This window comes from Symphalangus syndactylus, chromosome X (genome assembly GCF_028878055.3).
Source record: "Symphalangus syndactylus isolate Jambi chromosome X, NHGRI_mSymSyn1-v2.1_pri, whole genome shotgun sequence".
Classification (NCBI taxonomy): domain Eukaryota; kingdom Metazoa; phylum Chordata; class Mammalia; order Primates; family Hylobatidae; genus Symphalangus; species Symphalangus syndactylus.
Window position 1 is genome coordinate 84,326,883 of NC_072447.2, and position 16,084 is coordinate 84,342,966.

At 38.1% G+C, this 16,084-nt stretch overlaps 1 protein-coding gene across 9 annotated transcripts in view; it reads right to left on the reverse strand.

Annotated features, from left to right (window-relative positions):
- Positions 1–16,084, reverse strand: part of ATRX (ATRX chromatin remodeler) — a 295,245-nt gene that overhangs the window by 13,085 nt on the left and 266,076 nt on the right. For all 9 annotated transcript variants that reach the window (XM_055268557.2, XM_055268552.2, XM_055268555.2 and 6 more), the window contains 4 exons: positions 4,375–4,524; positions 3,395–3,520; positions 2,536–2,631; positions 1,918–2,046 (listed from right to left, as the gene is read on the reverse strand). In XM_055268557.2, the coding sequence (XP_055124532.1) occupies positions 1,918–2,046; positions 2,536–2,631; positions 3,395–3,520; positions 4,375–4,524 (501 nt within the window). The remainder of the gene's footprint in view (positions 1–1,917; positions 2,047–2,535; positions 2,632–3,394; positions 3,521–4,374; positions 4,525–16,084) is intronic.

The window sequence follows — 16,084 nt, forward strand, 5'->3', positions numbered from 1 at the left end:
ACACCAGTGAACTCATTTTTTGCACAGGTGCCATGAACATGCATTGAAGAAAGGACAGTTTCATTAATAAATGGTGCTGTGGAAGCTGGATATCCATACGCAGAACAATGAAAGAAGACCCCTAGCTCTTGCCATATACAACATTCAAATCAAAATGGATTAAAGACTTAAATCTGAGACCTCAAACTATGAATCTACTACAGAAAAACACTGGGCAAACTGTCCAGGACATTGAACTGGCAAAGATTTCTTGAGTAATATCTCACAAGTACAGGCAACCAAAGAAAAAATGGACAAACAGGATACCACTAAGTTAAAAAGCTTCTGCACAGCAAAGGAAACAATCAACGAGGTGAACAGACAACCCACAGAATGTGAGAAAGTATTTGCAAGCTATCCAATTGACAAGGGATTAATAACCAGAATATATAAGGAGCTCAAACAACTGCATAGGAAAAAAAATCTAATAATCAGATTTAAAAATGGGCAAAATATCTGAATAGACATTTCTCAAAAGAAGACATACAAATGGCAAACAGACATAGGAAAAGGCACTCAACATCATCAGTCATTAGATAATGCAAATCAACACTACAATGAGAGGCTGGGCATGGTCACTCACGCCTGTAATCCCAACACTTTGGGAGGCTGCAGTTGGAGGATTGCTTAAGCCCGAGAGTTTGAGACCAGCCTGGGAAATATAGTAAGACCCCGTCTCTACAAAACCAACCAACCAAACAAACAAAAAAGACAATGAAATATCATCTTACCCCAGTTAAAATGGCCTTTATCCAAAAGACAGGCAATAATTAATGTTGGTGAGGATGTGGAGAAAAGAGAACTTGTGTACACTGTTGTTAGCAACATGTATTAGTATGAGCACTATGGAGAACGGTTTGGAGGTTCCTCAGAAAACTAAAAACAGAGGTACTATATGATTCACCAGTCCCACTGCTAGGTCTATACCCAAAAGAAAGGAAATCAGTATACTGAAGAGGTATCTGCACTCTCATGTTTATTGTAGCACTGTTCACAATATTAAGATTTGGAAGCAACCTAAGTATCAACTAACAGATGAATAAACAAAGAATATGTGGTACATATATACAATGGAGTACTATTCAGCCATAAAAAAGAATGAGATACTGCCATTTGCAATAACTTGCACGGAATTGGAGATCATTATGTTAAGTGAAATAAGTCAGGCATAGAAAGACAAAGTTCACATGTTCTCACTTATTTCTGGAAGCTAAAAACTAAAACAATTGAACTTATGGGGATAGAGAGTAGAATGGTAGTTACCAAAGGCTGAGAAGGGTAGCAGGGAGTGGGGTAATGGGGGATGGTTAATAGGTACAAAAGTATAGTTAGAATGAATAAGATCTTGTATTTGATACCACAACAGGGTGACTACAGTCAAAAATAATTTATTGCACATTTAAAAATAACTAGAAGGGTGTAACTGGATTGTTTGTAACACAAAGAAAGGATAAATGCTTGAGGTGATAGATATCCTTTACCCTGATGTGATTACTATGCACTGTATACCTGTATCAGTATACCTATTATATACTCACAAAAATTAAAAGTTAAATAAAATACAATTGGCAAATGTGGTAAAACTCTGGCAAAAATTCCTACGTAGATGTCCAGAATATATGAGAAATAAAATTATATGGACTAGATCCTATGTAAACTTCAAGGATTCCCATTTAGGTAGCTGTTGCATTTTTGTAACAAAATATATTACTTCTACTTGACATTCCTGGGTTTTTTACATTTCTTCCAGAATTATCAATGACTATCCATCTGTCCATAGTAGGAATAATTACTGACATAGATGGCATACAAACTTATTATTATAAAGTCAAGAAAATTAAACATAACCTAGAAATAGTCAGACGTCAGAATTCTTACCATCTGTTGTTTTGTCAATACATCATTGTAGATTGCTTCTCTTCGTTTAACATCAAGCTCCTGGCTGGCTTGTCTACTTAATGCTAACGCCTGTACTTGGGCCTCTGAGAGATTCATGTTCTCCTTCCACTAAAAGAAAAATTTTCTATTTACTCCTTATTACTGTACAATTGAGGAAAAATAATTAAGGTATTTTAAGATATTCGGGATTTCCCAAGGTTCTAAACCCCCCTTTTCCTTTATTCTTTTCTGAAGAAAAACATGATGCAAAACAGAGTACTAAGTTGTTCACTGCTGTACCTGGGCTGGCTATCTCTGGAATGAAACAATAATTTAGATTTAATTTGTGCAACTGGTAATTAAAATGTTTATGTAAACAATGCATACATTTCCATGTTTGATTTCTGAATTCTTACATTTTATCCATTTCTCTTTTGTGCCAACATCTACGTAAAATTGCGGGGTTATGGTTTGGCACTATTATCCATCCATTTTACCAGTATTTTACTATTGCAAATCAATTTATAAGAAGGAAACAATTAAAAATTTTAAAAAATGGCAATGGGGGTGGAGGGTACAAATTGGAGGTTGGAATAAGACAATTGCCAATTAGCTTACTACAGCTGAAATTATATCTTCAAGAGGTTGAATCCTCACTGCTGTCACACTGTTTGTTGCTTCTACGACTTTTTCTCTTCCTTGATTAATGAGGTCCTAGAAGAATGCAAGAAATAAGTTATATAAGGCAGAAAGACAGCATAGTGTTAAAGTATAGGGAATCCTTCCCTTTGCCAATTTATAGCAGTCGGTTTTAAAACTCTTTAAATAATTGAAAAGAACAGCAAAATTCAGTATCAATAAAGTGGAGTAAAACATATCAATGCTCAAAGAGTCTTGTTAGGAAGATTAAAAGTTTGAGTTTTATCACACCAATAATTTAATAATTCAGAAGAATCCATAAGCATATTTTATAATGTGTTTCAGATTCAATTAAGTCATTATTGGTATAATAAAAACCCAGTCTTTCCTATTTAATTTACAATTGATTCCAGCTTTAAATCATTTATTTCATAATATTGGGCATCATATATTTAATTGTACATCTATAATGCACTAGAATAGAAGTTAATGAGTATATTTATCTTACTTTCAAACAGTAAGATAGCAATTTGTTTATTATAACCATTTTATAACTGAAGAAGGTGCTATTTCCCAAGCCAGTCAGCAGCCCTATTGTTTCTTAATTAAAATAATTCAAACTACATTAATTCACCGACTGATTCCTTTGTGCTCTGAACAAACCACATTTTACATTATGTTGGTTCAAAACGGTCAACAAATAAAACAAAAATTTATTGGTCTATTCAGGGGTAATCTTTTGGAGAATGTGATATTCCTGCATAAGGAACCCTCAACAACAAGGCACTTGAAATTGCCTTTAATTCATGTTAAACTACTTTTGTACTTCACAACTCACCTCCAGCTGTTGATTACTCATTGCTGACAGGGCTCCCAAATTGAAAGGAATATAAGGAGTTTGAGAGTTGAAACTGACAGGGGGTAAATTGGTCCCAGTTGGTATGTTGAAACGCATGGTCAGTCCCTAAAAACAAAAAAATTATGCACTTTTCACATTGTGATTTAAAACTTGAAATTCTACATCACCTACTGGTTTAGAAAAGAATCCACATTCTCAGATCCAGGAAATTATTAACACTCTTCCACACACAAACAAAACACCCTTTTCACCCGAAACCAAGATCTTATTACATGGAAAGCTTTAACCCCTAAAGGTGTACTTTTTTTTCTAATTCCCACAGAATGGGGGCAACTCAAAGAATTCTGATGGGACTCTGAATATCACATTAATGTTAAAGAAGTTTGGTACAATAAGTTAGGAGTTTGAAAAGGATTCAGGTATTAAGATAAGGTTTCCCATGCTCAGGCACATTTTTGCTCAAGTAGGTTGATGTTTAAAACAGACATAGAATGATCTTAAATAAAGTTGCTGCTGGAGCAAATGGCATTAATGTCTAATAATGAAATATTTTTGTGTTCTGATATTCAGCCAAAATTTAGATTTCATGGTATACATGCAAAGCTACATTTACTACAACCTCCAAACACTAAGCTCCTGTATGTTTGTTACTACAGAGAGCGTACTGATGGGAGGTTAGTGATGCTAAATATATGGCTTCCCACTCATTTCTCAATTCAACAAATCCTGGCAGAAATGGGATTACTACTCTTTAAGTGTAAACTGTTTTCTTCTGTCTTCTCCTCCTACGCTACCACTAAAGGTAGCTGAAACCAACCCATAGATTCTTGTAATTGTGGACTGTGTTCCTAAAACCCACTATATTATTATTACCTGTTTAAAATGTGACCCTTTTCTTCCTCATTGCTCTTTCAAATCACTAACACAACAAAAATAAAAACGCATTTTGCATAAACTACCTTCTTCTCTGCTTCATACTCAGCCCAAGCTGCTTTTCTTTCTTCTTCAGTCAACTCTTCTTCTTCTTTGTGGTCCAAAAGAGAATCATGTTCATGATATCCTACAATGTGTTCTTTATGTATCTGAAGGAGTTCGGCAAGTATGGTATCCTGTTTAGAGGGGTTGAAATAAGAGACAATTATTTTTCCCCTCTGGATAGTATAATATCTCCATAGTTCTATGGTCAACTGTACTAGAAACTAAAACCTGATTGCTATATATATATTTCTGATATATATGACAGATTACCTAAAAAACAGCAACAAAACATGTAACACCAGCCTCTTATGTAAGACTTTCATGTTTATACAGTATGTTTTAGGCATTCCATTGTTTTTTAATTACCACTTTTCAGATTTCAAGGTCTTTCCACCAACTTAACATTTTTTTCACATGCATTTTATTTTGTGCTTGATTCTGAGTTGATAAGTGCTAACATAAGTCTGCTTAAATTAGTGATTATATTGGATGCCTGTGCTAGAAATCAAGGCTACTCTATTTATACATCATAAACAACTTTATTTTCACAATCATTTTAACTGCCAACCACTATATTAACAAAAAACTAATCTAAATTAATCTAAACAGTTATAGGACAATTTAACTGAAACATATAGCCCTTATATTCCAACTGCAGGAAGGTAAATGTTAAATTACACTGTAAAGACCCATGGGTCAAATTTAAATTGATATACATTTTTCAATTTATTATCATAGTATATATAGTTTAAAGAAATCATGATATCTTAAGCCAATCTTTTTTTTTTTTTTTTTTTTGAGACGGAGTCTCGCTCTGTCGCCCAGGCTGGAGTGCAGTGGTGCAATCTCGGCTCACTGCAAGCTCTGCCTCCCGGGTTCACGCCATTCTCCTGCCTCAGCCTCTCCGAATAGCTGGGACTACAGGCGCCCGCCACCACACCCGGCTAATTTTTTTGTATTTTTAGTAGAGACGGGGTTTCACCGTGGTCTCGATCTCCTGACCTCGTGATCCGCCCGCCTCGGCCTCCCAAAGTGCTGGGATTACAAGCGTGAGCCACCACACCCCGCTTAAGCCAATCTTTTAAGATTAAAAAATTAAAAGCTTAAAAATTGGGATCATTTATATACTCAGTAAGAACACTAAACTCCTGCTCTGTGTAATTATGACTGTGAGAGTGAGACACAAAGATAGATGGGGTGGGGGTTTAAAGTGAATTACAGATATGTTACTTTTAATAAATTTAAAATACTCACAAGTTGTTCATTAAGAAATCACATATGAAAACCTGGATCTATAAAAGGCAAATTAATTCACTTTACAGAAGGATTTTCCATAGCTTTTAACAAGTTTTCCCAGAACATGCTTTCTAAATTGTGAATTACTGATCAAATGAAGGTAGTGGAGGTATACATACAGCACATCGAATTCAAATTTAATCTGCATCTAGTGATGCTTAATGCACTCATAAATTTTTGCTAGACAAAGCCCACATTTGAAAATAATTATGCCTTTACACACCTTCCGTATAGGGTCCAAAAAGTGGTAAGAACTCAAATGTGTATTAAATAACTCAAGATGAAAATTCAAATCATGAGGCCCTAGGGTTTTTTTTCTATATAATAGCAAATACTGACACTAATTCCAAATATTCTGATATTTAATATCTTGTAAACAACTTTTTATCTTGCTACCCCAATAAACATTTGAAACAATTATTTCCTTTCTTAACAGAACTGATATTCTTAATAGATACAACCATAATACTTTATAATTCTTTTTTTTTTTTTTAAGATAGGGTCCCGTGTTGTCACCCAAGCTGGAGTGCAGTGGTTTGATCATAGATCACTGCTGCCTTGAACTCCTGGGCTCAAGTGATTCTCCTGCCTCAGCCTCCCGAGTAGCTAGGACTACAGGTGCATACCACTGTACCTGGCTAATTTTAAAAATTTTGTAGACATAGGATCTCAGTATGTTTCCCAGACTGGTTTCAAATTCCTGGCCTCAAGTGATCCTCTCACCTTGATCTCCCAAAATACTGAGATTACAACAGGTATAATCCATTTTGAGATGTATGTGTGTGCTATTTCCTTTGTTGAAAACAAAAAACAATAAAAGACCATACAAATGACAGGACTCAATAAAGTCTACTGATAGAATACATGGATGCTAACAGGCTTAGTTACTTTGAAATGTTAACTAAATGCTTCTCTCTCACGCCAATGTAGAAACTTGCTATCAAAGCTGACTTCTCTGGCTTATGCCACATACAATAGGTTTATCATCACTAGATCAATCTCCAAAGTCCACTGTTACTGACCAGGCAGGCAGGAAGACAGGCCAATCTGCATTAATTTATTCTACTAAAAGACAGGGCTTTCTTAAATGTGTAACTCCTATGCCCATCCCCCCAACACATACATGCCAAACACGACTCAAGAGATAATAAAACCAGATAACATTGACTAACATTTTTAACACATTTACCAAATACAATGAGAAAAGTCAGGTGTTCTACAAGACACCAAATAAATTACAAGATTAAAATGTTCTATGGATAATCTCTAATTTTACTTCTGTCTAGCAATAAATGATCTTAATCATAGTCAGATCAGTTCATTTCTCTAAGAAAGCAAACTGGTTAAGAGAAAGGCCAAGAAAACTGTATACTAGGAACTAATTCATTTCTATCTGTGCTACTGATTCTCTCAATAACATTGGATAATAACTTAGTCTAGCTATGACTGTAAATTAAATATGGATGATACACACATTCTCTGCTCACGTGTGTAACAGGATGATATGAAAATACCAGGAATAAACAAAAGTATGAAAATACCCAATTCTTTGGAAATAAACACTGTCAAGTGTGGTATTTATTTCACAATTATAAACACCACAATTTATAACATTAATTATGTCTAATGGTTGGAGGGGAAGCCTTTCCAGAAATGCATGTGCACATACACATATACACAAACTCATATACAGCCTTTTAAAAAATGTCTGAGATACCAGGAAAGCTTTATTAAGTCAGTCTTTAGCATCCTATAATTTCTAAGTCCAACTGAGTCATCACAGAATTAGTAGAAATTGAGGCCCAGAGAGGCAAAGTAACTTTTTCCGATTATACAGCTAAGGACTACCTGGGACTGGAAACTAAATTTCCTGGCTCCTATGCAGTGATGATTCTATCACACCACAACAATGTCTGTTTTATTGAGATACAGTTCCTCTACTTCCCAGAACTATTCCCTTAGATAAAAAAAAGATAATTCAATGAAAGATTCCAGGCGAGGGGGAACTTATGTCTATTTTCTTACTTTTAGCACTTTTTAACTTTTATTTATTTATTTAGAGACAGAGTCTCGCTATTGCCCAGGCTGGAGTACAGTGCTCACTGCAACCTCCACCTCCCAGGTTCCAGCGATTCTCCTGCCTCAGCCTCCCGAGTAGCTGGGACTATAGGTACTCGCTACCACGCATGGCTAATTTTTGTATTTTTAGTAGAGACGGAGTTTCACCAAGTTGGCCAGGCTGGTCTCGAACTCCTGACCTCAAATGATCCACCTGCCTCGGCTTCCCAAAGTGCTGGGATTTCAGGCATGAGCCACAGAACGTGGCCTGCACTTTTGTACTTTTTGAACTTTTTAAAACAAGCATGTTAATTTAATAAAAGAAAACATAAAAACTAAACAATGACAAGTCTCAAGACAAACTTGTGAAAGGCCAGTTCATGCTTATACTATACCTGACAATAATACCATGCACTATTTTACCATTTTCATCTTCAGCAGATACTTATTTTGAGAAACGCCATTTCTAAACCCCTTTAATGTATTCACCCCACTAATTCCAGATTTAAAACCTATCCTATCAAGTCAGACATGACTGTCTAAGGTCAGGTTATGGTGAAGGTTCAGCCTCTAATGATGCAATAAGTTTCCTTTTGACTTACAGTCAACTGAAATGCCAATGTAAGTCACAGTAAAAGTACATGTGAATTTGTTTTCTATCTTAAAAATTTTCAGATTTTTTGCCTAAAACATTACCTCCATCCTGGCTACTATAATCCCTCTTTTCAAAGAACTGAACAAAACAAAGAAATGCAAACGATACTAATATCCAATTACAAAACCAGGAAATAACTACCAGTACCATTTGTTATTTTATTCCTCCACACATTTACACACACACACCTTTGCATAAAAATGGAATTGGACAAAGGGCAAGATGGCTGATGAGAAGCAGCTGTGGTCTGTGGCACTCACAGAGAGGCATGAAAAGGGGTGAATGAATCCAACACCTTCAAATGAAATATCCAGGTTCTCACATTGGGACTGAATAGGCAAAAAGCACGGAGAGCAAGAAGGGCTACGGCCCATCCAGGAGCCACGTGGAGCAAAAGGAACCCCCACCCGCCAGCCACGGGAGGCAGTGAGTGATTCCCGCTCAGGAAGCCACCACGCTTCTCCCATGGATCTTGGCAACATGAGGAGCAGGAGATCCCGTTGTGAACCCATTCCATCAGGACCTTGGGTCTGATACACAGAGCTGTGTGGAGTCTCAGCAAAACAGCAGCTCAGGCGCACACAGAGATCTGGGAGTTTTGCATGCTCCTGCCCCGGGATCCCCGCCAAGGCGTAAAATCCATCCATATACATCCCTAGGAAGGGGTCTGAATACAGGGAGCCAAGCAGCATGGCTCGGCAGGCCCCATTTCCATCGCACCTCACAGGCTAAGACCCACTGGCTTGGAATCTCAGCTAGCCAACAGCAGAGGGCTGAAGTCCGCCTGAGACAAGACCAAGTTCCAGGGGGAGGGGCGGTCGCCATCTCTGCAATTCAGGGGAAATAGCCAATACAGCCCGCCAGCTGTGAAGAGTGGACACGGCCCAGAGGAGCGGCCGCCCACAGCGCAGTGCAGTGGCCTTGCCAGATAAGGGGGCCAGACTGCTTCTTTAACCAGACGGACCCACTCCAAACTGAGCAGGACTTCTCATGCAGGGTCAGAGATCTGATCTCTCGCTGGGAGGGAGCTGGGGGTGGCGGGGCGGGGGGGGAGGGGGGGGCAGCTGATATCTCTGTGGTTTCTGGGGAATCAGTTGTTCCAGCCTGCCCGTTGTGGAGAGTGCAGACCACCCAGACAAGGAGCACCCCCTCCTCCCCCGCCACAAGGCTCAGTGCAGCTGCCTTGCCAGATTGTAGCCAGACTGCTTCTTTGACAGGCCCCGACCCACTCCTGCAGACAGAGATCTGATCTCTAAATGGGAGGGAGCTCCCCAGGGGAGGGCCCACGGCCATCTCTGTGCTTCCGTTAAATCAGCCATTCCAGCTTGCTGGCTATGGAGAATACAGGTGGTACAGAGGAAGAAAAGGGTCCACCCCAGTGCAACATACCTGCTCTACCAAGAAGCAACCAGACTGCTTCATTGAGTGGGTCCCTGATCCCATCCCTCCTGACTGGGTGAGATCTTCCAGTGCAGGTTGCCAGCCGCCTCCTGCAAGTGCTGGAGAAGCCAAGGAAACTGGGGTCTGGAGCAGACCCCCAGCTAACCACAGGAGCCCTACAGTAGGGTGGCATGATTGTTAAAAGAAAAACAAACAAACAGAAAACAACAGCAGCAATGTCAACAACAACAAAAAAGGCCCCAGAAAAAAAACCCATTCAAAGGTTAGCAACGTCAAGGATCAAAGGTAGATAAGCCCACAAAGATGAGAAACAATCAATGCATAAATGCTGAAAACTCAAAAGGCCAGAGTGCCTTTTCTTCTCCAAATGACTGTAACACCTCTCCAGCAAGAGCACAGAACTGGGCTGAGGCTGAGAAGAATGAAATAACAGACATACGCTTCAGAAGGTGAGTAACAACAAATATCGCTGGGCTAAAAAAAGCAGGTTTTAACCCAAGGCAAAGAAGCTAAGAATCATGATAAAACAATACAGGAGCTGATAGCAAGAATAGCCAGTTTAGAGAGGAACATAACCAACCTGATGGAGCTGAAAAACACAACACGAGAACTTCACAATGCAAACTATCAATAGCAGAAGCGACCAAGGTGAGGAAAGAATCTTAGAGCTGGAAGACTATCTTTCTGTAATAAGACAGGCAGACAAGAATAGAGAAAAAAGAATGAAAAGGAATGAACCTCTGAGAATTATGGGATTATGTAAGGAGACCAAACCTACAACTGATTGGGGTCCCTAAAACTGACAGGGAGAATGGAACCAAGCTGGAAAACATACTTTAGGATACCATCGAGGAGAACTTCCACAACCTAGCAAGACAGGCCAAAATTCAAATTCAAGAAATGCAGAGAACCCCAGTAAGATATTCCACTAGAAGATCAACCCCAAGACACATAATCATCAGATTATCCCAGGTCGAAATGAAAGAAAAAATGTTGAGGGCAGCCAGAGAGAAGGGCCTGGTCACTTACACAAAAGGAAGCCCATCAGACTAACAGCAGACCTCTTAGTGGAAAACCTGTAAGCCAGAAGAGATTAGGGGCCAATATTCAACATTCTTAAATAAAAGAAATTCCAGCCCAGAGTTTCATATACAGCCAAACTAAGCTTCATAAGCAAAGGAGAGATAAGATCCTTTTTAGACAAGCAAATGCTGAGGGAATTCATCACTAGCAGGCCTGCCTTGCAAGAAGTCCTGAAGGAAGCACTAAATATGGAAAAGAAAAAACCATTATCAGCCACTAAAAAATACACTGAAGTACACAGTCCAGTGACACTATGAAGCAGCCACACAAACAAGTCTGCAAAATAACCAGCTAGCATCATGATGACAGGATCCAATTCACACATAACAGTACTAACCTTAAATGGAAATGGGCTAACTGCCCAAATTAAAAGACACAGAATGGCAAGTTGGATAAAGAGTCAAGCCCCATCAGTATGGTGTCTTCAAGAGACCCATCTCATGTGCAAAGACACCCACAGGCTGAAAATAAAGGGATGCAAGAAAATTTACCAACCAAATGGCAAACAGGAAAAAGCAGGGGTAGCAATCCTAGCGTCTGACAAAACAGACTTTAATATAACAAAGATCAAAAAAGGCAAAGACAAGCATTACATAATGGTAAAGGGTTCAATTCATCAAGAAGAGCTAACTATCCTTAATATATATGCACACAATATAGGAGCACCCAGATTCATAAAGCAAGTTCTTAGAGACCTACAAAGACAATTAGACTCCCATACAATAATAGTGGGAGAGTTTAACACCCCTCTGACAATATTAGATCATTGAGACAGAAAATTAACGAAGATATTCAGGACCTGAACTCAGCTCTGCATCATGTGGACCTGATAGATATTTACAGAGCTCTTCACCCAAAAACAACAGAATATACATTCTTCTCATTGCCACACAACACATACTCTAAAATTTATCACATAATAGGAAAATACTCCTCAGCAAATGCAAAAGAACTGAAATCATAACAGTCTCTTAGACCACAGCACAATCAAATTAGAACTCAAGAATAAGAAATCCAGTCAAAACCACAGAACTACAGGGAAATTGAACAACCTGCTCCTTAATGACTCTTGGGTAAATAATGAAATTAAGGTAGAAATCAAGAAGTTTTTTGAAACTAATGTGAACAAAGAGAAAACACATCAGAATCTCTGGGAGAGAAATTTATAGCACTAAAATGCCCACATCGAAAAGCTAGAAAGACTAGGTGCAGTGGCTCACGCCTGTAATCCCTGCACTTTGGGAGGCTGAGGCGGGTGGATCACTTGAGTTCAGTAGTTCAAGACCAGCCTGGCCAACATGGTGAAACTCCCATCTCTACTAAAAAATACAAAACATTAGCCAGGCATGGTGGCAGGTGCCTGTAATCCCAGCTACCTGGGAGGCTAAGGCAGGAGAATCCCTTGAACCCAGGAGGCAGAGGTTGGAGTGAGCTGAGATCGTGCCACTGTACTCCAGCCTGGGCAACAGAGTGAGACTCTATCTCAAAACAAACAAACAAACAAACAAACCAAAATAAAACTAGAAAGATTTCAAGTTAACAACCAAACATCTCAACTAAAAGAACTAGAGAACCAAGAGCAATCAAACCCCAAAGCTAGCAGAAGACAAGAAATAACTTAAGATCAGAGCTGAGCTGAAGGAAACAGAGACATGGAAAACCCCTAAAAAAAAAAAAAAAAAGAAATAAACGAATCCAGGTGGTGGTTTCTTAAAAAAATTAATAAAATAGTTAGACCGCTAGCTAAGCTAATGAAGAAAAGAAAGAAGAATCAAATAAAATAAAAATGAAATAAAAAATAAAATCAGAAATAAGGGGGACATCCCCACTGACCCCACAGAAATGCAAACAACCATCAGAGAATAATATAAACACCTCTGTGCATATAAACTAGAAAATCCAGAAGAAACGGACAATTTCCTGGACAAACACACCCTCCAAGACTGAACCAGGAAAAAACTGAATCTCTGAATAGACTAGTAACATGTTCTGAAATTGAGGCAGTAATAAATAGCCTACCAGCCAAAAAAAGCCCAGGACCAGATGGATTCATAGCCGAATTCTACCACAGGTACAAAGAGGAGCTGAATACTGAAACTATTCCAAAAATTACAGAGGAAGGACTCCTCCATAACTCATTCTATGAGGCCAGCATCATCCTGATATGAAAACCTGGCAGAGATACAACAAAAAAAGAAAACTTCAGGCCAATATCCTTGATGAACATTGATGCAAAAAAATCCTCAATAAAATACCGGCAAACTGAATGAAACCAGCAGCACATCAAAAAGCTTATCCACCATGATCAAGTTGGTGTCATCCCTGGAATGCAAGGTTGGTTCAACATATGCAAATAAATAAATGTGATTCATCATATAAACAGAACTAAACACAAAAACCACATGATTATCTCAATAGATGCAAAAAACATCTTCAATAAAATTGAGCATGGCTTCATCGTTTAAAACTCTCAATAAACTAGGCATTGAAGGAACATATCTCAAAATAATAAGAGCAATATATGACAAACCGATGGCCAATATCATACTGAATGGGCAAAAGCTGGAAGCATTCCCCTTGAAAACTGGCACAAGACAAAGATGCCTTCTCTCACCACTCCTATTCAACGTAGTATTGGAAGTCCTGACCAGGGCAATCAGGCAAGAGAAAGAAATAAAGCATATTCAAATAGGAAGAGAGGAAGTCAAATTATCTTTGTTTGCAGATGACATGTCCCTATAGCTAGAAAACCCTACTGTCTCAGCCCAAAAGCTTCTTAAGCTGATAAGAAACTTCAGCAAATTCTCAGGATATAAAATCAATGTGTAAAAATTACTAGCATTTCTATACACCAACAACAGGCAAGCAGAGAGCCAAATCATGAATAAACTCCCATTCACAATTGCTACAGAGAGAATAAAATACCTAGGAATACAGCTATCAAGGGGAAAGCGAAGGACCTCTTCAAGGAGAACAACAAACCACTGCTCAGAGAAATCAGAGAGGATACTAACAAATAGAGAAACATTCCATGCTTATGGATAGGAAGAATCAACAGTGTGAAAACGGCCATACTTCCAAAAGTAACTTACAGATTCAATGCCATTCCCATTAAACTACCACTGACAATTCTTCACAGAATTAGAAAAAAAAAAAAACTATTTGAAAATTCATATGGAACCAAAAAAGAGCCCAAATAGCCAATGAATCCTGAGCAAAAAGAACAAAGCTGGAGGCATCATGCTACCTGATTTTATCTATACCACAAGCCTACAGTAACCAAAACAGCGTGGTACTGGTACAAAAACAGACACATCAAGCAATGGAATAGAATAGAATAGAGAACCCAGAAATAAGACTGCACACCTACAGCCATCTGCTCTTTGACAAACCTGACCAAAACGAGCAATGGGGAAAGGATTCCCTATTTAATAAGCGGTGCTAGGAGAACAGGCAAGCCATATGCAGAAAACAAACTAGAACCCTTCCTTACACCATATACAAAATTTAACTCAAGATGGATTACAGACTGAAATGTAAAACTCCAAACTATAAAAACCCCAGAAGAAAATCTAGGCAATACCATTCAGGATATAGGCATGGGCAAAGATTTCATGAGAAAAACACCAAAAGCAATTGCAACAGAAGCCAAAATTGACAAATGGGATCTAATTAAACTAAAAAGCTTCTGCACAGCAAAAGAAACGATCATCAGAGTGAACAGACAACCTACAAAATGGAAGAAAACGTTCGCAATCTATCCATATCACAAAGGTATAATATCCAGAATCTACAAGAAATTTAAACAAATCTATGAGAAAGAAACAACCCCATTAAAAAGTAGGCAAAGGACATGAACAGACATTTCTCAAAAGAAGACATACTTGTGGCCTATAAACATATGAAAAAAAGCTCATCATCACTGATTGTTAGAGAAATGCAAATCAAAACCACAATGAGATACTATCTGATGCCAATCAGAATGGCTATTATTAAAAAGTCAAAAAACAGCAGATGCTAGAAAAGTTGTGGGGAAAAAGAACACTTTTATACTGTTGGTGTTCAACCATTGTGGAAGACAGTCTGGCGATTCCTCAAAGACCTAGAGGCAGAAATAACATTTGACCCAGCAATCCCATTACTGGGTATATACCCAAAGGAATAGAAATCATTCTATTATAAAGATACATGCATGCGTATGTTCACTGCAGCACTATTTACAAAAGCAAAGTCATGGAATCAACCTACATGCCCATCAATGATAGACTGGATAAAGAAAATGTGGTACATATACCAGATGGTACATATACACACTATGCAGCCATAGTGTAAAGATCATGTCCCTGTAAAGATCATGTCCTTTACAGGGACATGGATGGTGATGGAAGCCATTATTCTCAAACTAACGAAGGAACAGAAAACCAAACCCCACATGTTCTCACTTATAAAGTGGGACCTGATCGATGAGAACACATGGACACATGGAGGGGGACAACACACACTTGGCACCTGTGAGGGGTTGGGGGAGGGAGTGCATCAGGAAGAATAGCTAATGGATGCTGAGCTTAATACCTGGATGATGGGATGATCTGTGCAGTAAACCACCATGGCACACGTTTACCTACATAACAAAGCTGCACATGTATTCCGGAACTTAAAAAAAAATGGAATTGAAGTATATGTAGTTTTGAAACATACTCTTATCTCTTAATACCTTTCCGTGGATATAATTTTACATCAAATCCAACCCTTCATCATTTCTAATAGCTGCACAGTGCTTGTATAGTTATACTTTATCATCTATTTAATCATTCCCTTACTTAAGAGTGTATTAAAACATTAAGACTGCTTCCCGTTTTTATTACCAAATCTGCAAACAAGGGTTAATGAATAAAATTTAATGTATTTCAATCACTTCTTTATATGATTGTGCCAAAAATATTCAAAGACTAAAGATAAGCATGATTTCCATAATTTTCATTTTAACAAAGAAAAGACCGTGCAAGTAAGTTAACTGGTTTTTTAAATTGAAAATCATTTATGTCGTTCATAAGCAGGAAGGCAGAAGTCTTTCTTTCCTCCAGAGTGCTATGTAAGACATGAATAAGAGAAAAAAGATATAGGATTTCTGATACAAACTGTTTCTAAATCTTCCCCTTTTAAATTAATAGCAGCATACTATCAATATAAGAAACAAA